The sequence below is a fragment of the Squalius cephalus genome (genome assembly GCF_949319135.1).
Source record: "Squalius cephalus genome assembly, chromosome: 14".
Lineage (NCBI taxonomy): Eukaryota > Metazoa > Chordata > Actinopteri > Cypriniformes > Leuciscidae > Squalius > Squalius cephalus.
This window is the reverse complement of record NC_137135.1, coordinates 24909707-24933426: the sequence shown is the minus strand read 5'-3', so window position 1 is coordinate 24933426 and position 23720 is coordinate 24909707. Positions and strand designations below refer to the sequence as shown.

Below are 23720 nucleotides of genomic sequence, written 5' to 3'. Positions count from 1 at the left end.
GGAGAGAACATGCAGGCTGTTTCTGCCTATAATACCTTCTGTTCCAAAAGTCAAAGAGGATGTCTGGGAACTTGCGACAACAATACATCAATGTGTTTTTAATACAAATCAGAGAGGCGTGCCACTTTGCTGCACACCCCCTTTTCAATATGAACTGCGATGGAAAGAGTTTGGCGCATGTGAAACCGCATGCCATTCTCCATGACACCGATAAATTGGATGTTTGATTGATAGAATTTCGCCCATCACTCTTGCAGAGCATCACAGACAGCCATTAGAGCAGGAGAACAGAGATGAATCACTTCAGCCCTGAGTCAAGTGAAATTTACGGAGCAAACATCTTCAAATACCATTTTAATGGCTTACCTTTCCCAAGGACCCCTCTCTCTCTCTCCTTAAGGCTATTTGGGCTGAGGCTTCAGAGGAGATGATTAAAAATTAATATTAGTTCAGGATTGACAGCAGACACCATTTGATGTGTGCCACAAAGGGGTTATAGGATTGTGGACTTTCAGATGGATTCATGGCCACAGGAGACCCAAGTTTATACTTTTGTGGGAGATGCTGGAGGGAATTATGGTGGGGGTGGGTTGGGGTTGTTGGTTAGTTGGATTGTGGATGGTGATGTTTGGAGTAAGTTTCATTTTCACAGTCTGATGAGCTGCAAAATTCATGATGTTTTCGCCCTGTTTTAAGGGAGCAAATTGCTTAAAGATACGTTTAGTGAGATTAGAATACCTCTACGTCGATGGTCTTTGAGTCCAGCTTCGGCAGCTCCTTGGTTTGAGCCCTGATGTAACATCTCTGGTGCTTGGCAAAACGGATTCCCATGATGCCCTTGAATGTCACAGATATTAATGAATGTTTATTACACAATTAAAAAAATAAATACAACAAATCAGCAGTTGACTTCAAATACTCTCTGACACCCCGAAGCTTGCACAGCACAGCACAGCACAGCACAGATATAGCGAATGCTATACAGTAACTAATGCAACAGGAATCATTTCCTAGCCAATTCAAGATTACGGGTCTACAACCCCAGGCAATATAGAGAGGTATACCACCGAAGCCATGATTATATGTAGGCAAAACCCATTGATTTGCAGTACTTATGGTCTGTGTTGCGAAGCTAATCTGTTTGGTGAAGTGAGGAGCTATTTTCCTGAAAGCCACAGCTGATGGTCTGCCATACAGAATTTGTTGCTTTACACTTGAAAAGAGAAAAAAAAAACATTTTAGCAGGGGCATCTGAAGAAAGTTCTCAGTGCTTTACTGTCTGAAAGTAGTCTGCGAAGGGAAATACAGGCTATCGTGTTACAGACTCTTCACTCGGATGGATAAAAACAATATCTCCCAGCATTCGGGAATACATTAGGTAATCCACAGTTGTTCTCGTTTTGCTGTTGTAGCATAAGAAAACTGAGAGCGAGTGTGATACTGAATTGTATTAACGAATGATTGTGCTTTCATAACTAATGTTAGACTGCATGCTAATAATTGTCATTTTCACCTAAGCTCACCGGTTAGTAAAAAAACAGTTATGAGAGGAGTGCATTGTTGGTGCCAAAAATCATTGAGACAAATTGCTCTTCAATTCCTGTTAATGGCTTGCTTTTGCATGCAAGAAGGACCTATCTCTTGATGAAATGCGTTTATTGCTGAGCCTGGTCAACTGGAAAATGGAGAGACTCTTTATTACAAGGATAAAAAATAGGAAAAGAATGTCATTTAAGAAAGAGTGTTGAAGTACAGCTTTGCCATTAGCCAGATTAAATGTGTGCATGCACTGAGAAATTATTCGAATGGAAGCAATGAATGATGCAATTGGCAGAGGGCAAAGAAGCGCTGCTCCAATCATTGGCACATTACTTGCATGTAGATGCCCAGTTATTGGTTTGAGAGACAACAAATACTGCTTCCTGAATGCAGGTGAAGTCAAGGGCTGGCGTTAAACCGAATTAGCACCAAAGAATCGCTGTTAACAACATTACTAGATCTAAGATCAGACTTAATCTGTGTCTGGGAAGCTGACCCTGGCAGTATACTGTTTCTGTATTAGGATGTTGTAAACGGACTTTGACTTTGTTAAGAAATTCCCCCTGCATCTTTACTGACCTCTTGTATCATCAAATGGGCGGTAATATAGCTCATCTTGTCTTCCTGTAGGACAAACTAATCATTGTTATTCTCCACACTGATGGACAGAGACAGTGAGTATTGGCAAAATCATTTAAACCCTTGCTCTCAGCCACTTTTGTAACTACTTTTTACAAGACTACAACGATTAGAGAAAAATGTGCCATTTATACATTACGAAATGCTTTTGCTTTATTTTCCAGCTCTTTTGCAGTTAGGTATGTGTTGAAGGTCATTTCCACCTCAGAAAAAAAAATGAAACCGATTGAATTTAAAGTTTAAAATAATAAACTTAAGTCACGCTGACTTTATCAAAGTTACAAGAGACAAAGTTGTGCAATTGTTGAGATATAGAATCACGTATAGCATACAGTTAAAAAATGTACTGTCTGTAAGATGTTTTAAATGTTTTTGAAAAAAATGGTTAGTAAGGCTGCATTTATTTGATCAAAATACAGTAATACATTAAAAATATTATTACAATTTAAAATAACCGTTTACTTTAGCTATTTTAAAATGTATTTTATTCCTGTGATGGCAACATCACTCTAGTCTTCAGTGTCACATGATCCTTCAGAAATCATTATAAGATGCTGATTTGTTGCTCAAGAAACATGTGTAACATAACATAACAGTGATCATTCCTTTCAGGATCCTTTAGTAAATATAATCTTTAAAAGAACAGCATGTTGGAACAGCAATTTAATTGAAATAGAAATGTTTTATGACAAAATAAAAATTCTTTAGTGTCACTTTTGATCAATTTAATGCATCCTTTCTGAATATTAAATACTTAATATTTATAAATAAAAGATGAATAAAAAAAAGATTACTGACCCCAAGGCTTTGAACAATGGTGTATATGCAGTGATTCCTGGACAATAATAAAAAAAAGTAATTCACTGGTACCTTGCATTGCCGTAAAATATATTGCTGGATTATTCCCTTTTCTCAAGCTGAAGGACACTTTATGGCAGTCTATGTGATATGTCTCCTTGGCTTTCCCTATAAGCTGCTGTTGTGGAATTCTCATTATTACTTGTAAGTTTCTGGAGGACACTCTGAGAACTTGACTAAAACAATAGAGAAAGGACTTTGCTTGTGTTTCTGTTGGCATCACCACTGCATTTCCATTCATGTGCTGTAGCCTTCAGGCTCTATGGAGATGGTTTGTAGTTTTAGTGTGTGTAATGACTTGCAACATCCCTCCTTCACAAAAATCAATTCAAAAGTCTGCCCTGAGCCAGAAGTTGCAAGAAGTGCCGAAGAGGGCTCGGAGCTCAAACTCCCCTTTCATTTATATCAACAAGTGATTTGAATGATTTTACCTATTCACTTGTTTTCTGCTTTCCCATGGCAATGCCTTGAATGAAACTAATCTGCTTTGTGGCTTTGCTCCACTGACCATTGTAATTTAGAAAGAAGATGGGGCCAACAACAAGTGTGTCTGAATGCTGATGCAAGATGTCATCGCTGCCAGTTTGCTTTTGCTTAGCACAGTGCTTTTCGGAGATTCAATATCATCAGTCTGAGAGAAAAAGAAAAACGCTCTGTCTGTATTTTGACAGCAGTTCCTAGGCTGAGTCTCAGATTGCAGGAATGTGAGCTGAATCTATCACATCACAATGAAAATATTTCACTTGTATGTCATAAACCCTTACATTTTTGAAGTCGTGCACCTCCAGGACCTCGTCTGTGCCATTTCCCATTCTGAAGATCTCGATGCGTTGCGCTGGATGGATTTCCATCATGCTCTCAGTCTCCATTCCATCCAGCACAGCTTTATACTGATGATCATATACCTGTTCATACAGAATTAAAAACACAGTGCCACTAAAATGTCCAATCAGCAACAAGACCATGTCCCATTCAAAACTGTAGTAAATGAATTTTATTGCATGAGATAAAATATCAAGTAACATCTACAAACAAATTATGCTAGAGATTTTCTCAGAGCCCCTAAAGGGATGGTGATGGAGGAAAAAATAAATGTCATTGCTTTTGAGCTTTCTCGCAAATGTTTTTTTTTTTCCTTGGGTGATCGCATAACTTCTCATATCTCATTTTTTTCCCCTTTAGGTGCCTAGTACAGAGATAAATTAACTTTTAGTCTATTGGTGTCAGTACCTTTTAGTGGATGTATGAAGTCAATTCTTGTCAAGTTCACACAGGTGTACTAGCAGAAAAGACACGTGTAGTTCATCACATTAACTATGGACGTGTTTCACAAAAAATGGTCCATGATAGAAATGTAATATTAAGAAATAAGGTAGTAAGAGTATTAAGGAAAGCAAAGGCAGATTTTTTTTTTTATCACAATTATTGAAAATGTTCATGGTAACTCAAAAACAATATGGAGACAGATTAAAAAAACTGATTGGTCAAAACAATATTAAAACAAGTCAATTTTACAGAGCCCAATTGATGTGGCACAGGCCCTTAATCTCTATTTTATTGAGTCAGTGGATAAAATAGCTCAAAGTTTCACAGCACAACAACCTTATTTCCAAACAATTAATGCTAGTGAGACAGTCTTGGTATTAAGGCTAGTAACTAAGTTAGAGGTTGATAGTTCTTCAATAGTTAACCCTCTAACACATTTTATTAATATTTCATTAGATCAAGGGATATTCCCTAATTCTTGGAAACCAGCGGTTGTGGCTCCCATATTTAAGTGAGGCGACCCTCGTTTAACTTGTAATTATAGGCCCATCAGAGTCCTACCTACAATATCAAAGGTTTTTGAAAAACTGGTGGCCAAACAAATTATTGATCATCTTAATAATTTACAATTACAATTGATGCACTTTGGTTTTAGGGTAAATCATTCAACAGAAACTGCAACATGTTACTTTATAGAAAAGGTAAAGGCATTAATGAATAAAGGTGGAGTGGTAGGGGCTGGGCTGTATTTATTGATTTACAGAAAGTTTTTCATACCGTAAACCATATTAATCTTTTGTATAAACTACTCAATTTAAAATTTTCAGTAGATTTTGTAAAAATTAATTAAATCTTACCTTTTTTTTTACAGTTCTCAATTAGTAAAAAATGATCATTTTAAATCTAATTTATTATGTCTATCAACTGGTGTTCCACAAGGGTCCATACTGGGCCCAATTCTCTTTAACATGTATATTAATGATTTACCCATGGCGTGTCAACAATGTAATATCCTAATGTATGCTGACGATACATTTTTACAAAATGCAGAAGAGGTTGCAAAAAAGTTGATAGATGTCACGGCAAAAGTTACATCCTGGCTTAATCAGAGTTATCTGAAATTAAATGTGTCAAAAACACTCTGTAGGCTATGCTCTTTTCTAAAGGACATAGTGCTGATATAAAGAAGGATATTTTTTATTTTGGGAGAGAGATTACAGGTTGTTTCAGAATGTAAATACCTAGGGGTACATCTGGACTCCTGTCTTGGTTTCAAAACCCACATAAAAAAGGTTTGCAAAAGGGTTCAATTTAACTTGGTTATTTTAAGATTTATTATACATTTTTTATCAAAGAGGCTGCAAAGATATATTTTCACTCTGTGATTCTTTCTCATGTCACATATTGTTTGACGAGCTGGTCTAATACACATTTGATAGTTCTAAAACCATTGGAATTATTATACAAACAAGCACTTAAAATTTTAGATAAACTATTTAGTTTTCATCACTGTCACATTTTAAATAAGTATAACTTGTTTAGCTGGGAAAATCTCATTAACTTTAAAAATGGTTGTTTTCATAAGATTATGGTTTAGCTCCTCCTCCTCTGGCTGATTTTATTAAATTTAAATATATTGAAAACAGAGTAACTAGAGGTGCAATTAGAACGGATTGTATAATTCCATCATTCAGAGCATCACATCAGTGGAATTCTGTACCACAATCAATTAGAGAATGCTCATCGTTTAACTAATCTAAGCATAATTGCAAATGGCTTCTTCATAATCAACAATGTGAACATTAATGCTGCTTCCTCTATTATTACTATTAATAAGTTTATTATAATTAGTATTATTTAACTCATAAGAATATCTTTTTTTTTTTTTTTTTTACCCTCTTCTCTAATTTTAGGCCTAATAACATCTGGCAAAGGGACTACCGATGAAAAAACTAGCGTTCGGGCTAATTTGGGTACATTTACATTCATGAATGTTGATTAATGTACACTGTCCCTTTTCTAAATAAATAAATACATAAAAAGTTTGAAAACCAGAAAGTGTCTATGATTAAGACTTTAAAAAATTATTAACATACATTTTTTTTATTTCTTTTTATCTTTGTGTCATTTTTAACAAACCTACCATTTAAACCTTTATAAAATGTTTTGTTTAAGATAAACAATATAGTTAAATATAATGCAGTGCCATTCATACTTTTTAAGTGTCCACAAGATCATGTTGTTTTCTTGCCGTTTGTGGAGCCTGGGCTGTCTACAGAGACCATGTTTTTTTTACAGTGTGTTCAGGGGACAGGCAGCTAGTGGATAGTGAGGAGATGTTTGCTGGGTGTGACAAAAAATGTTTCAGCCTAAAAAACGCGTGACATCGCTTAGAGCACCTTTAATATTAATTTGTCCAAGAATCATAGCCAGTCAGTGCAGACGTTTGCTCTGGCTTGACTGGCAGCATGACTACATCCTCTATTAATGGATGCGATCTGGTAGTTGCGTTTAGTTGCCATATGTATGCTTCAAGTAGACTCAACAAATGTCTGAATTGTCTGAGGTCTCGGATGGCTTTCCCCTGTTGCCGGGCCTTGCAGCGCTGCTGTTTATCTCAGCGCTTTCTTAAATGCTGTTTTTGGGCATGCATGGGTGGCTCCTCTCTGTCTACAAAAATGATTCATGCCCACCAGCCAAAAACCCTGCTATTAATATTTATGTGTGTGTTGTGTTATGATGAGAAATTACTCTGCTGAGCTCACGCTCATCTGTCTCAGTAGCATTTCTGAGTAATATGTTATGCTTAGACGTAAAGCAAAAGATGCACACGCACAAATATAACTCTACATTAAGATAAATGTCACAAATCAACGCGTTTTCTGATTATTAAAGTGCTTTATGCAGTGTAGCATAGAGCAGTAAACACATCATTTAATATCGACTTAGCTCTGTTGTGGAGTGTATTGAAATTAGCTTGAAAGTAACTTCTGAACAAATCTGAATTTGCATTCATCCATATACAAAGAGGAAGTTATGTAGACATAAGCATGTGAGTGTGGTTATAGAATAACTGATTGGACTACAAAGACAACAAAATATAGAATATTCCAATACTGATAGGGGATGCTTTATTCTTGCAGTTTGAGGGGCTAATTTTGTTCTGTTGATGATATATTGATTGAAATTACTTTCAATATGCCTGTTTATCTCACAAAGTTATTAAATAACTTTAGAAGACTTGGAATATAGTTCACTATAGTCATATGGTCCACTGTTTAAAGGTATTTTGGATTATTTTTGAAAAGTGACAACCCAGTTGCCATTCATTTTCATTATATGGAAATGAGCAGTCGATATATACTTCAGAAATTCTCCTTTTGTGTTCCACAGAAGAAAGAAAGTCATTTAGGTTTGGAATGACATGAGGGTGAGTAAATAATGACAGTTTTAATTTTTGAGGGAACTATTCCTTTAAGAAGATGATCAAGAGTTAATGAACTGGTTGTCCTGTGAAGGTCCTTGTCAATGTCAATCCAGCTTGAAGCCTCTGCAGGCGTTCTTATTGATTAAAAATCACAGAGCTTTTTAACCCCCCCTTCCCTTTTTTTTGGTTATTGCTCTCCTGTTTTATGACAAACCTCACAAGACCTTCCCCTTGAGCATTTTTTAACCTAACAAATGTTTTTGCCTACTTTGTGCTTTGTTGAATCCAAGTTACCCGAATAGATGACAAAAGGGGCTAGATATTACTAAGAAATAATGATAATAAAAGTAAATTTGCTCTCAGCGCTACAGCAGAGTATGGGGTTCAAGCCGAAAGTATGGGGTTCAAGCACTCCATTATGAAGATACTTTGAGCATTGCATTGATTCGCGTGATAGTGTTTGCTTTTTCAAATTTCAACACTCAATAAGCCTACGGTGATCATGCAAATGCCTGGCATGTTTAAATATTATACAATTTAACCATTATCATGCCATAGTTTTCACAGAACATATTAAAACTATTGCAAATGGAGGTGATATTATTACAATGTTAATAAATATAAAATAACTATTTTAAATAGGCATATCAGTGTAAGATGTTCAGTTAGTGTGATTTAATTATATAAAAAAGGCATACTATAAAAAATTACAATTAAATTAACATAATTAAACGTACAGTATGGACTTTTTTCTCCACTAGGGGTCGCTAACCTCTTTACAATAACAAAGGCGTAGTTTGATGACGCAACATTTGCTAAGAATTATGGATCTTGTCGTCAACGTCAAGCCGACCGATCTAATAATGTTTATGGATGACTGAATACATCGATGCTTTTATCATGGCTGTGATATGAAGCAGTTCGGGATTGCTAAGAGACAGCTATCAGCTCCACACGCGGATATAAAAGGAATATGGACATTTCATTCTACCGAACTACACGCAAGTGCAGAATTACAACTCACAGGTCAGTTTATTAGACAAATTAAACTTGTGAGGTAACGCAGCGCTGTTTCACTTGGTCTAACATTACACTATCACACTAAACTGCATTTAAATGTGTTGAAATGTATGTGTTAGTTTGTCTGTATGAGACTAGCAGTAAACTAGATCAACATTAGAATAACATAGATCATATTCTAACATTTTATCATTGTTGAACTATATAACATTGATTAGTTTTATGTAAATGTGCTCACCTGTTTAATAAAGTACATGTAGGGGAGCGGTCGAAGTCTCGGACGTGGAGCTCTCGTTTATATACTGTCTATGGGAGCTCTAGGCATCTCGAAAACACCGCGCTGAATTAATTCTCATTTTAGTTCTCCTTTTTTATCCAAAGTCTACTTGCCATGGTCCATAATGTTTGAACGAAACAACAACAGCGTGCAAATAGACATTGCGAACTACATTTTCCACGTCTGTCGCCTTGGTTACTATCAGAGGGCTCTGGTTCATTGCTCTGGTTGCTATGGCAGTACGAGCGGAAACCAGGGACAACGCGGATATGACGCCATTGACTGCGACAAAACGGAAATAAAGAAACGTGCCGTGTCTTTGAATTACAATTTCTCCTGGTTTGAAAGTTGTTGGAAACAGTCGGGATAATGTAAGTACACAACTAAAAAAAATATATAACATAGATATAGTGATTTTTGCTATTTTTAAAGCAAAAAGGTTACATATTGTGCCTTTAATCATGCCCCCTGATCTTACATGTACATAAATTCAGACTTTTGTTTAAAGGGGGGGTGAAATGCTATTTCATGCATACTGAGTTTTTTACACTGGTAAAGAGTTGGATTCCCATGCTAAACATGGACAAAGTTTCAAAAACTAAGTTGTACGTTTGAAGGAGTATTTTTGTTCCAAAAATACTCCTTCCGGGTTGTCACAAGTTTCGGAAAGTTTTTTTCGAGTATGGCTCTTTCTTACGTAAGATAGGGCGGAATTTCCTTATATGGGTCCTAAGGGCACTTCTCCGGTAAGATCGCGGCCGCGCGCGCACTCGTAGACTAGAGCAAGAGAGTGAAAGCAGTTCGCCATCAAAGCGCCCTGCCCGGCTTTTGGGAAGTCAATGTCACCAAAGAAGTGTGTTTTTGGTTGCCAGGGCAAGACAACCCTGCACAGATTCCCAAAGAACCCGGCGTTAAGGCACCAGTGGATGGAGTTTGTTTTCCTGAGCATAAACGGAGTTGTGTAAGACTGTTGTTCCCTGCATTTCGACGATGATTGTTTTATAAACAAAGCCCATATCGACGGATTTGCAGATCGTCTAATGCTTAAGGATCGAGCAGTCACAATGATAAAGGTTCGCGGTCGTGCGTTGGAACCGGACGGTGAGTAAAACTGTTTGTTGAACAAATGTCTCTGTGTGTTGTCACTAGCTCGGCGCGTTAGCACAGCTAAGCTTCGCCCACAGGGCCCGCCCCCAGCCGCTCGTTTTTTTCCGGAAAGACTCGGTACAGCCTATCTTTCTGTTAAAAATGTAATAAAACAAAAGACTTTTTGGAGATATGAAGGATGCAATCTCTATAGGTACTCAAGATTAACAGGAGATTGAGTGAAAATGAGCATTTCACCCCCCCTTTAATCAAATAGATGCTATGATTTTTTGTAATGTATATTCAATGCTTTAATTTGCTTCAATCATCTCATGTCTTTGATTTAATTCAATTTGAGGGCTTTTCTCAGTAAATATTGATATTTTCCAGTGATTCTCAACCTTGTTTCTGTAAGGCCCTCCACATGTAGTAATACTCTGATATTATTACAATCAGTAGTAAAAAATGATTAACTGTGATTTATTTTTAATTCCAGAAGTTTCAAGAACTGTTCTTCATTAAAAATAACAGCTGTTGAGGGGACAAATTAAATTAAGATATGTGTTTCCATGCTGGATTAATTTTAAGTGATGACTTAAAAATGACTTTATGAGTCTTGTGGCTCATTAATTGGAATGTCATGTAATTAATTTAATTATTATTATTTTAAATTGATTGACAGTCCTAGTTTTAAAATAAATTTCAACTTGTCTTTTGCTTCATGTCACTATTTCCTATGTTCCATGTTTTTGCCCACAATATTGATTCGCTTAGTTGGTCTCAAAACCGAAAAAAAAGAAAAGAAAAAAGCTTTATTACAGGACAGAGAAAATGTAATATTGTATCCCTTGGAGATCATAAGAATGTACTGGCAGGTTCAGGGGCTGCTCATGATATATTGGTAAAATCGTCCCTAGTGCCTAGGCCTTGAGCGCTCAATTCCTGCTAAACTCATTACTTTATAAAAGAGGCATTTGAGAAACACAGTCTTTTGTTTACATTTTTGCAGGTATGTCATGTGTCCACCTCAGGAGCTTTTCAGACTTATGACGCTCTACGCATTGAGAATTCACGTGGGTTACCCAGTAATCTACTTTCCAGTGATGCCACCTGGCTTCAATATGCTTCAAGTACTCCTGATAGATAACACGTGGAGAAGTTTTCAGAGTTCTCGTTTACTTATTTTCATCTGCTGCATGTCTGATCTCTAAAGTGGCTCTTGTCATGCAGCATACAGAGACTTTCAGGAGAGACCCACCCCGAGGAGAATTAATAACAGACTAGGAAGCCAATGAAGTCTGAGTGTTTTGCATCATCGTGCCCTACTGGTCCCCTGAGGACGTGCGTTAAAGGTCGTCCAGACACTGTCACAGGTGAGTGGAGGAGAGAGGCTAGTATGCTCATGACAGCGTGTCCCCTTGTTGTCCTTAAGGGCCTAGAGATATGACCGCCCGTCAGAGCACAACATGATGGCTGTCATTCAGAAGTGAGACGATGACTTCACTTGTGTCCTTACCCTGCTGAGACGTACCAGGGTCAGTAGCACCGCCATGTTGCCAGCCTGTCTGTGGCTGAATAAATTCGGGTAATTGAGTTGTTTTTCAGTGTGTGCCTCAGGAATATCCATATTCCTTTCAGAATTGCTATTTTATTTCTGTGCATTATGGGTTTGGTGTTGTTCTAGATGTACAAAGTGAGAGAAAAAATCCATCAGACTCGAGGGCTGACAGATGCCACCCAACAAAATAAACACTAACTGGCTTTCAGTCAGCACTGAAATGTAGTACTTTGACGCAGAAAGCATGAGTACAGCTGTAGATATTGTTCTGGTTTGGTTGAAATACGTGAATCACCTGCAGGGTGTGCGTTCGTCTCTTCTCCTCTGCTTCTCTCCAGCAACCCCGCTCTCCACATGCTCCCTGCACTCCCGCAAATGATGATTTAACAACTACTATTCACATGGGTAGTCACATGAGCAGAGCAAATTCCTCCCTAAAGGGTTGAGCTCCCCTCTGAAATGTTGCTATAAGAGGAGTTTTTTTCCCCCTATCTTTCCTATCTCTTTTTTTCCACTTTTTTTTAGGAGGGGGGAGAAAAAGAAGTAAATTTTTCTTACATATTCAAAACGAATACAGCTGCAACTGTCACAACAGCCCTCACAGCAACACTGCCACTTTTACAACCTATTTCCTTCGGTTTCTTTTGCCTTAAGGAAAATTAAAGACACCCTTCATTCGATCGACAGCTTGGCTTTCATCTCATAGAAAAGATGAAGAGACACTAGTGTATGAGCTATAATGAAAGCTGGATTCTCTAAAAAATGAGACACCCTAAAGAAAGAAAGAAAGAATAAAGAAACTCCAGGGTATATTGCTGAAAAATGAAGATCCCCTCAGGAAATAACTTCTCCAGATCAGTTGGAGACAGCGGTGCAGATGGCATTCACATGTGCTCAATGCATGTCAAAAGCCACTGTGTGAGCTACTGTGTAGTTATTATTCTAGGAATTAAATGATATTCTCATTTCAACGTGCGCTAAAGATAACAATTCGCCCATTGATGGGCTCTTCATTACCGCCCTGATCTGGTCTGACTCCATTTTATCTGCCCTGAATGGTGCAGATAACAGCGGGTTCATTTCCATCACAGGTTCATCTCTATGAAATGCAAATGTCTTTCCTGTTCCATTTATTTCTCCCATCAAAAGCCTCAGATTTCAGGTATTAGCCGCAGACCTCTCACTCTGTTTGTGTTTGGTTTGGGGACAAAGGCAAATATGATTTTTTTATTTTTTTTATTTATTTTTTGCTGTTCAGAGACAAAGGAATTATAGAAGCAGACACCGATGACAAGGCTTGTCAGGCTGTATGACTATTACAGTTAAGATAAATGCGAAGGGAATGCTTTCAGGGCTGCCAGATGCATTTAGCACAGCATCTGGAGATGTCCGATGAAGACAAGCAGTTGCTTTCTCGACAGCCGCCTATTTTGAAAATGGAATAAAATGATGGTCACTAGCTAATAGGTGACATTTATTCCTCAAGGAGCACCATTCGCTTTCTTTGTCAGGTTATAGTTTATCATCTTAAGAAATACTACCAAAGGTCGGTCTACATCTGGCTAAATTGGGAGGTCTCAATGTCTTTGTAGCCTAGCAGCAATGCTAACCCGCAAAGGTCTTGTTTGTTCAAATGAAAGGCCCAGCATCAAAAGCACATCTGAAAATAATGGCTACCTCAGATGAGACTTTAAAAAACATGCCGTGAAAATACACGAGGTTGTTATTATGGTACGTTTAATTACAGCCATTTACATAAGGAACAGAGGCCAAGAGCATCTTGTTTTTAAGGCTCTTTTGTGCCTCGTTCAGTTCTTATTATAACTCTGTCAACAGCAAAGTTAAAATCAACTTTTGCTTTACCCGAAGCCACAGCGAACTATTAAAAATAGAAGTGAGCTCCCTTGCGGACATTTTGGATGCAGAACAGAAGGGATATGAATCACTGCTCGTCTATAACTAGCTACGTTTAATGTGCACCACAAATAATAAACAATGGAGAGTGGGCTGGCACTCATCGCAGTACAAATCACATTAGTGGACGCAGAGTGATGCAGTAATGCAGAACATATTTCTTAACGCTGTGTACCGTCTGATGCAGACAATACAAATGTAATAACTCACACGGTATACTTCACATCTTAGGCACTGTAAATTGTTCAATTGACTTAAAATGCCTCTTTATAGCTAGAACTGAACTCTCAGTGGAATTTTAAATGCATAATTGCAAGCAATTATAGAGAAGGAATTTCAGCAGCTCAATTGTTTGAGAGCTGCAAGCTCATTCCTCTATACTTATACTCCAGAGGTTCACTGAGAATTCCTTCACAGGCGAGGGCCTCACCACGAAGGGAGTGCAATGACCCATTTTCTCCGCCCGGATCCCCTGCGAGTCTCGATCGTTTGCCACGTATGACCACCTTGCCGTGGTAGACTCGCGTCTGCAGCTGCTTTTAATTTGCTGGGGCACCCCGATCCCTTTCTTCAGAGCCAGCACATACATGACTAATCGCACTAGCCATTTTAAACAACTTGAGCTCTCACTGGCGATAAATCACTTTGATCTGAGCTACTGTGCGGGTAATAGAGCTATATTCAGGAGGGAGGGAGGCCGTGGAGCATTGGGAGCAATTGCGTTTTCTCCCTAGTCAGCACGCAATTGTAAGGCAGGCTCAGGGACTGGGACGTTGCACTTTGAATCATTGTTTGCTTTTATGATCCGTTAAAAATCAACAAGCAAGTGCCGTTTAATACCCTTCTGGTTGGGTTAACTCTGGCTTAAAAAGTGATATCAGAGTCATGAAACTTGCATTTTTGTTATATTTAGACATAGGTTAAAAGAGATCAACATGCATATTTTGATGTGTTTTGGTACATTGTTATTCTTTGGAATTTTTTTTTTTTTCCAACATTTGTCCCCTAGGAAATAAACTAAAGCCCTTTCAACAGGACAAAAGAACATTGTCAGGACATTGGGTGATGCAACACTCCCAAGCTTCTGCTCACAGCCGTGATTGATATCTCTGTACTGAAGGGTGGAAACAACTGATGTGGAGTTTATAAATAAAACCTCCAAGAGGTTACAAAAGACCTTTGCCTAGAATACTGGGAAGTCTCAAACTTTTTTTCCTCCTCCTCTTTCTCTCTTTTCTTTGCGAGGTTTGAGCGACTGCTGTACGAGTGAAAAACACATGATGATTCCTATAATTGATTGTTCCTCTGAATGGCCGCGCAGTGTTAGAATGCAGGCCAATCTTCCGTCATAATAGGGTACAGGGTACCGCATGAAATATTCATCAAACACTGCTCAAAATGCTGGCACACTCTGGTACATTGTTGTGAATATATAACAGATTTTGCATCGGCAAATATGGAGCTAAATGCCCATTGAAGCACTGGGTCCAGAGCCATGTAGCTGCGGGAAGTAACCTATCTTACAGTGGGAGAGGACATGATGACCCTAATTGTTTCTCAGCCTCACTAAAAATGACTAAACTGACTGAAGACTTTCAATACTCCTGTGGCTAAGTGGCATTCAGACTGCATGTGAGAGCAGTGAGAGTGTTTTCAAGCTTTCAGATGCACAGGATAATTTGATTAACAGCATTAGCCGCTAATGAGAAAAGAAATGTAGCTTGGCTGAGGAGTATGGAAGCTTATGGGTAGCAATTTTCAATTTATATAAAATTAATTTCTGTATTTAAATTGACATTTTCCATACCAAATGTGCAATGTTTGGAGCAAAATACTAATTGAAATTCAATAATATAATTTACATTTGCTATTTCCTACACTAGTTTTAACATAATTTAAACATATATTGTAATGTTTTCTAAGTTGCAAAATGAAAATGTATTACAGAAATGATTAGATATGTTTAACATGTGAAGCAAAAATCTTAGAATAATAATAAGGTGCACGAGCACCAGGTGCGTTCTCTGTGAGAAGTTCTTCTAACCATATCTATGTTTCTAATAACATACTGGTTCTATCATGGACGGACGTGAATAATCTTCAGGAACTTTGACATGTCACTTCATCTGTCAGTAAATGTATCGCTGTTAATAGCCAAAGACTAATAATAGGCCTAATAATAAATAATAATAATAATAATTTCTATTATTATTAATAGAAAAAATAAGTCTGATGTTTAAACCCATCGTTGCCATGTTTCCGCCAACACCTGGCCCTGAGTTGATGTAATGATTGACGGGGCCCGCCCGCCCGCAGGGACATGATCAGCTCAGATTGCATTTTCAAATTCCGTTGCGGGACATGTAAATATAATGAAAATGCAATCGTAAGTGTCTTAACTGTGAGTGTAAATGCAATTAAAAAGAAAACCATTTAAATGATAATTTTGCTACAATTTTTGCTTGAACATATTAAACATATCTAATAATTTCCGTAATACATTTTCACTTTGCAACTTATAAAATGTTAATATGTTTAAAATAAATGTTAAAACAAGTGTAGGAAATAGCAAATGTAAATTATATTATTGAATTTGAATTAGCATTTTGCTCCAAACGTTGCACATTTGGAATGGAAAATGTAAATTTAAATACAGAAATACATTGCCATTTTACATATTGCCTTGCCATTTTGCATATACAATTTTCAAATTGCTACCCGTTTACTTTCATTAGAGGATAACTATTAAGCTGTTTTCAATTAAAACCATTGACTAATGTCAAGAAACTAGAGGTTTTTTTTTTTTTAGTACAACCATTTTAGTTCACTAATTTGTATGAAAAGGAATGCAAAATAACTCTGCTATGTGTAGCCAGCACAACAGCTTGACTGAAAATCTAACAGAAGAACCTGGAATTTTTAGGGTTATATAATAGAAAATGGTGTTTGGACAACATCTTTTCCCTCCTAAAATCATTTATTTTGTAAGCCACGCTTAATTCAAAGATCTCATGGGAGCTCTTGTCTTAAAACCAGAATTTTACTTATCTGATACTCCATCTTGCAATGTGGCAAGCAGGGAGACCTGAGGCAAGTGTTGAGACCAGAGAGCTTTAGAATCGCTCTGCTCTCAAAGTGTTTTTCAAGCATTACTGCTGCTGCAAAGCCCCAGTGATGGGAGTCATCATGTATCTCTCGCATAGTAACAACATTCTGGTCTCTGTGCTTTTGCCTTGGGTGATCGGAGGGGCAGCAGTTTATTTTGGTCTCTAAAGCTTAGCTCAAGACATAGATCTACATAAAAAGGATGGAAACAAATGCTTGCCAAGATTTCCCACTAAATCTTCAAATGTAAATTCACCAGAAGTTGTGATCTGAAGGATCAGTTTAGTAGTGGACAGAATACAAATCTAAAATCTGCGATAGAATGTCAAGTTATTAAGCTCCTAATGTTACTAGCCGAATGGAACTTCAATGGTTTTCCTTATTTCTAGTAACCATAGTTTAACTGTAGCCTACTTTTACTAAGATCAGTGAAAAACATGTATATCGCATTACCAAGGTTAGATAAACTTAATTGCTATGAAAAATATGTGGTTTAGAAACTATATTACTTGTGATCAATTGATTATTTTATCAGTATTATATATTGCGTCATTAACTTAATTTACGTCACACAGTTTGATGATCTTAGAAGTGGATAGCATCTACAATGGCACAAGCACCTGTAACCCAGGTAGGCTAAAATTTCTATTCAAACCCTTTAAACCGATCTCTCCGATCTCTGTTTGCGATCAGATCATTTTGAGCCGCTATACTCCGGGAAAGTGTTCAGTCCAATTATACAGTAAGCTAAGCGAATTCATTCAAACAGCGATAATGTAAAGGAAATTAGGCTGATTATATCAGAGATGGCAGAGAGAACAGAGACTTGCGTAGCGTTTTCAGTGAATTATTCATTCCAGAGTGTGTTTCGCTTTAAAACACGAGCTCTGTCATTGTTTCTGAAGAGCACGAGCCCACACATCATGCTGTGTCAAATACAGACTGAACTAAGTTCATCCCACCGCTGTATGACCAGATTATAGCTCTACCCAAACTTTAGTGATGTTTTGATGGATGAGGGTTGCAATCAAGGTAAAGACAAATGCGGTGATGTAAAGGAGTCATACAGTAACAGTAACAGTGATACAGTAAGTGAGTTCGTTACTTCGATACACAAGCATGGTCCTGTTCGCTATCGCAACTTGACTTGTCTAAAATGTAAACATGTTCTTTGCTGTTGCACTGTACAAATAATAAAATATAATAATAATAATAATAAAAAATTCTGTAATGTTTTTTTGTGTGCTGTTAAATCAATTCTAACACAAAACAAATATCTATAAATCTAACTTATATAAGTTTTTGTTTATGTGTTTGTATATTTTATATATATATAGGATATATATACAGTTTATATATGTATAGTTTATATGTATATATATATATATGTATATGTGTGTGTGTGTAATATATATCTTTATGTGTGTATACTACACACACACGTATATATTTATACACATTTCTGTCTCAACTCTCGGAAAGATTTGCATGGGAATGGTGATGTTAAGGTATTTGGTCTTGGCGGAATAGATCTGCTACGCTGCTGCTGCTGCACGTACAGTATAACGTACATGAAATAACCCACATAGCAGATCTATACAGGTGGAGCTGGGGAAGGTGGAGAGTTTCTGAAAGCGCGCTGCTGACTGTTAATAACAAACAATGGCAAGTATTTGAATGTTGGCTGCTGATGCTACAGTGACCAATCAGCTGTGCTAGGTACATAACGGTGTGATCGCTAACAAAGTAAGTTAAGGATCAACCTGCACCATCTAGAGTTTAATGACAGAACTTTGTATAAAAATGCACACACACACACACACACACACACACACACACACACACACACACACACACACACACACACACACACACACACACACACACACACACACACACACACACACACACACACACACACACACACACACACACACACACACTCTGGAGTCTCCAAGTGAGAAATAGTGCAAGAAATAGCAAATGATGACAAAGTGAACGTGTTAAACAAGATAAATGGTGTATGCTCAATTTCACAATAAGTATACAATTAATCGCACAAAAGGGTAAAATAATAAAATCATTCAAACTAATAAATACATTTTAAATAAATATATGTAAATATAATACATGTAAAGTAAATTAATTAATAATAAAATAATACATATGTTTATGTTATTTGCACAAATCTGATATTTCTGCCAAAAGTGTACAGTAGTTTCTAAAGTTAATGTTAGCTAAATTAAAGGCATTTCTTTATTGATGCATGTATTTAGTAAAACATGGTCTAAGTAGCACTTGATGTTCATGATCGAATACACAACTAGAAAAGTATGATGCATCCATAAATGTTCTCCCCTTTCATTTGTGTGTTTTATCTTTCAGTAAAAGCAATGATTTCTCATATACTGAATGCATAGTTGAAAAACTGGTTGAGTTTAACGTGTCACAGCCCTCCCCGGGCATTAATCATGAAGTGTTTCTTGCATTTTTTTCTCGCTATTTGCTCGCACCTCAGTCTAGCAGCTATTTTTTTCCGGTATAATGCAGAGCAAGTTGGTTCACAAAGTCCTCCACTTACTGAGGATTTCAAGTGGATAAGGAAGCAGAGAGCTCTCTGACTGTCACTTTATCACATATAGCACATGTAGCTAATGTATTATACATGCATGCAGCTATTTTTCACATTCCCAATGCAATCAGATATCTTTTAATGTTTCATCATTTTGCCTCATTAAAATCTGTAAATGACATGCCCAGTTATTAAATGATGAGGAGTTTCAAAGCATGTTCAAAGCTTATTGAAAATAAGCTAATACTCTCAGCCAGGCTTTCTGGGGAGCCGTATTCAGTATTAACCTTGGCTTGCGGAATACATCTGTGTTTACTGCAAATAGCGACACTGTTTGAGGTTTTTTTAAATGACTTTCTTTCAGGAGCTAAATTGACTTGATTTCGCTGTCTACCGTCAATGCCTCTATAAGCAGAGAGCAAAATGATAGACCTAGGTGTAGTGCATGAGCGAATCAACACCTCATGTTTACTCTTCTTACAAACTTTGGCTATGTCATTAGTAGATGAATGAGCTTGACATTACTGATCAAAATCATTTCAAATTCCAGAAGCTTGTTGAAAATATCTGCAAGGTCATTGGTGCTATTCAATGTACCTCATCTTTGCTGTTCTGCAAATCAAATTTCCCCTTCACCGGAAGCTCAGTGGTGAGGAGTTAGATAAAAGATTGACATATTTAATTGAACCAGTAATGTGCTAATCAAGCTTTTTGTGCATTTTGACTCCTTTATGTAGCTTATTAGGGTGCAAACATGCACGTAACAGTATTATTTGTGTTTTCTGGAGCAATTTATCTATGTTTTGATGAGATGCCATACCTATTGCTTGATTTTATTTATCAACAATAACAATTGCAGAAAAAATAACATTACAATGTCCAGAAATCAATTTCAGTAGTAGATACATTGAGTTTAATTTGTTTAACGTAGTCTTGCATAGCCAGATTGACAGCAGAAGGTCTGGACTACATAGCAATTTCACTGGCCAAGAACCGCCCAGATGCCGTCTGACTGACATGTAAAGCAACCAATCACAGTTCGTTCTGTTCCGAGTCATGTTTAGGGGTGTAAAAATTGAACTTTGATGTCCCTTACAATAACAGACTGGTGTGTAAAACTCTTGGATGCATTTTAAAAAGTCTATACTGTGAATTTTACACACAAATCCAGCATTTACCTTATTAACATCTAAATTATATAACAATAAGGCTATCCATCTCATAGTGAAAAGTTTGCATTGAGTGTAACCATGTAGCCTACCAACATTTTATTAACAGTAGAAGTGAAATCTTACTGTATTTATTGAAATCTGGGTACCGTCTTACATTTTAAAATCAGAAGTTTGGTCCTGTCAGCATGGCACACAAACATGAGTCACGCGGCTCTTATACGGTAAGCTTTTCTTTGACTTTGCGTTTTTAAGATTGTCTTTTTGCGCTTGCGCTCTTCTAACATTACACTTTGACACACTGTATTTCTTAGCACACTCGTTTTACATGTATTTGGCACCACCTATTGTTGCGGGTGTTTATTGACATGTAAAAGTCTAGACCCTGAATATAAGACAAACCCGTTTTTTTTTTCAGATGTATTTCTAAGATTTCTTATTCTGAACAATGCGGTAGTTGATACTTAAAAGCGCTCATTGTCACACTTGTAAACATGACAGCGTTCTTCTTCCATGAGGGGGTTTGGCATCACGGCATCTTTGTTTCCAGGTGGACCATTAAAGAACACAATACACACGTCTCCCAGACATCATGTAGAATTCAACCAATCAGATGACGACTTTGAAAATCCTAAAGTGTTTCCAGTTAAGTGTACCACATGAATCAGATGTTCAGCCAGCAGTCCGTGAGTGTGACGTCTGAGGCAGAGACTATATTTAATGTGATAGTTTCATTCCTACATGTACTATTGTTTTGTTAGTCCCAAGATTCTTCACATCAGTGAATAAACGCATAGATTCTCATAAAATACTTGTATACCTTAATGGTCTGGTGGTAGAATTTTGTTGAGCGTGTCAGAGAGGTTCTGGGTTCTAATACACCCTTTTTCCATTAAGACCAAAGATGTTCATCAGTGATTGTGTCAAGAGCATCGACACGTTTGTTCTCATTTTGTTTTGTGATTTTACAAGAATGAATAGATAGTCTTTGCAACGGAGTTGAGCTATAGATTGAAGCGCTTGTCTGTGTGGAGTGCACGGGTGCCAAGAGAACACTGTTGTTTTCCGCCACTGATAACAGCAGCAACGAACGCTCAGCATGGTTTGAAACACAACACATTTCAGGGCCAGATCGACTCTTATTAAACAAATGAACTAAAGGAATGCTATGCTAGTCAAATGGAGATGTTTCATGTAGGTATATCCGTGCAGTGAGATGTTTCAAAAAGTGGTAGGGACAATATCAACCCTGGCAAAAAGTGGTGTCCCACCCGCAAATTCTGCCTATGGGTAAACATCGCTGGTGGGGTTGTGTCTTCGAAACAAGCTGAACATATTCCCATTTCTTTAAACATTAAACTAAAATGAAAGTAGTTCATTGTTATGTGATAGACAGTCGCTTCTTGTTTTCTGTTTCATTTAAAAACTGAGGCAGATTGCCTCATATACAACATGTTGAAGAGATAAATTATGCACTGATCAATTTCAAGGTGTCTGGTGGTGAGATTGTTGCTATGTCAAGTGAAAAGCTTGCAATGTGATGTTTTATTTACACACTTCTATTTGATGCCTCTTGTTAATGTCAGTTTTGTTTTTTTGGGTGTCATGTAAATGCTTCATGCTTTCAACAGGTCATGAAAAATCCATTATTTGCCAGCATTATGAACATTTTCTTATGCTATAATTTCGATGTTGACGATTTGAAGGCATGACTCTAACAACACGTCAGCCCTCGACCAGTATGAAGGTCAATACTTTGCAAGCATTGCCTCTCTCATTGGAAATCATTCAGCTCCCACTAGGAGATGCCAATCATCTTTGTGTTTAATATTTTATCACTGAATCGAGCAGGATCCCCCCAAAGGGCTGTTAACACTGAATGACTAACAAAAGCACATCTGCTGAGGTATTCTGGGAAACTACCTTTGATAACTGCCACGTTTAAGCAACAAAACAAAACAATGTCATCACATTGATTGGTGACTGAGTCAATGTGACCAATGTGACCAATCATTTTTAAGCTGGTTATATTGATATAATTCAGAAACCGATCTAACATCAGAATGGGAATTTCGCCTCAACTGCTGGCCACATCTCAATGACTGTGAATTTAACTCCATATCTGGCTGACAGATTTAACCCTTAATCCATTTGAAATAATGAGGCACATTCCGTGGATCTGGGTGGTGTTAAGAGGGGTTTCAGGAAAGTTAATCTGATGAAATTTCTTTCTCTTGTTAGAGAGCTGTGTGGCAGGACTAGTTCTTGGCACCCTGTGTAGAATCGAAACAGGATGTGAAAGCTCAATCAGAATCTAAATTGTGGAAGAGAAAGAGAACTGATCCATGTTCTGTTCTCTGATTTTCAGGGGAACAGGGTCTTGATGGGAAAGAGAAAGAGGCAATGGAGGGTAAGGGAAATGGGTAGCACACGTCCATAATGAAGTGGAGAATATTTTATGTGTTTTGCTTGCAAAGACCAATAACGTCATTGTAAATGTGTACTTCCAGAATCTCTGTTTGTCTATCTAAAGTACTATTTGAGTTTTCTTAAATTTTACTGATGTTAATATGACTTTGCTGTGGAGCTGCTGGCAGTTCAGCTGTTGCCAGAGCAACGAATGACCATGACATCATGACAATTTCTCTGTTGGGAGCATGTGAAATTGGTGTGAATCATAATAAAGAACAAGAAAATGTACAGTGATTTATATGCATGTGATAACATTTAAACTTAAATGAATATAAACCCATTTAATTATTTAAATTGTTAGTCCACTTGAAATTTAAAGCTAAATTTGAATGAAATAACAGGAAGAGTAATTTACTGAATTGTATTTCAGAGAAAGTCAAGGAATTGCATTCTGGGAAATAAAGTCTCTCTCTCGCTCTCTGAAAGGCGTATGAAGCCTCAGACTTAAGGAGTTGTCAAGCCAACATTCAAAGTTTGTTTTCACAAACATTGCTATTTAGTCAAAATGACAATTTCTTTGAATTTCAATAGTAACATTCAAATTCAAATTACAATTCTCCATCCTGGTTTCTACCTCAATTCGACTAACTGGCACACAATTTGTTGTTTAAAGTCAAGCTGTTGACAGTCATTTTTGTTTATAAATTAACAGTTATTCTAATATGATTTTTTTGTTTTGCTTTATAAATTAGAATTTTGTTTGTTCTTGCTTGTCTTTGTCTATGAGGTCATTGTTCCTGATATGACATGTCAAAAAAACATCAAAAATAGCTACAGACTTATTACCTTTGCACAGGCTCTCACTTTTCTGTTCATAA

The 23720-nt window shown here is 37.1% G+C and overlaps 1 protein-coding gene and 1 long non-coding RNA gene across 2 annotated transcripts in view; one reads left to right on the top strand and one right to left on the bottom strand.

Annotated features, from left to right (window-relative positions):
• LOC307170923 overlaps window positions 1-23720 on the top strand; it is a 38606-nt gene that overhangs the window by 6282 nt on the left and 8604 nt on the right. The gene's annotated exons all lie outside the window — the stretch shown is intronic.
• Window positions 1-23720, bottom strand: part of tnmd (tenomodulin) — a 44568-nt gene that overhangs the window by 15071 nt on the left and 5777 nt on the right. The window contains exons 3-4 of the mRNA XM_079892231.1: window positions 3801-3941; window positions 739-837 (exon numbers count right to left, since the gene is read on the bottom strand). Of these exons, the coding sequence (XP_079748357.1) occupies window positions 739-837; window positions 3801-3941 (240 nt within the window). The remainder of the gene's footprint in view (window positions 1-738; window positions 838-3800; window positions 3942-23720) is intronic.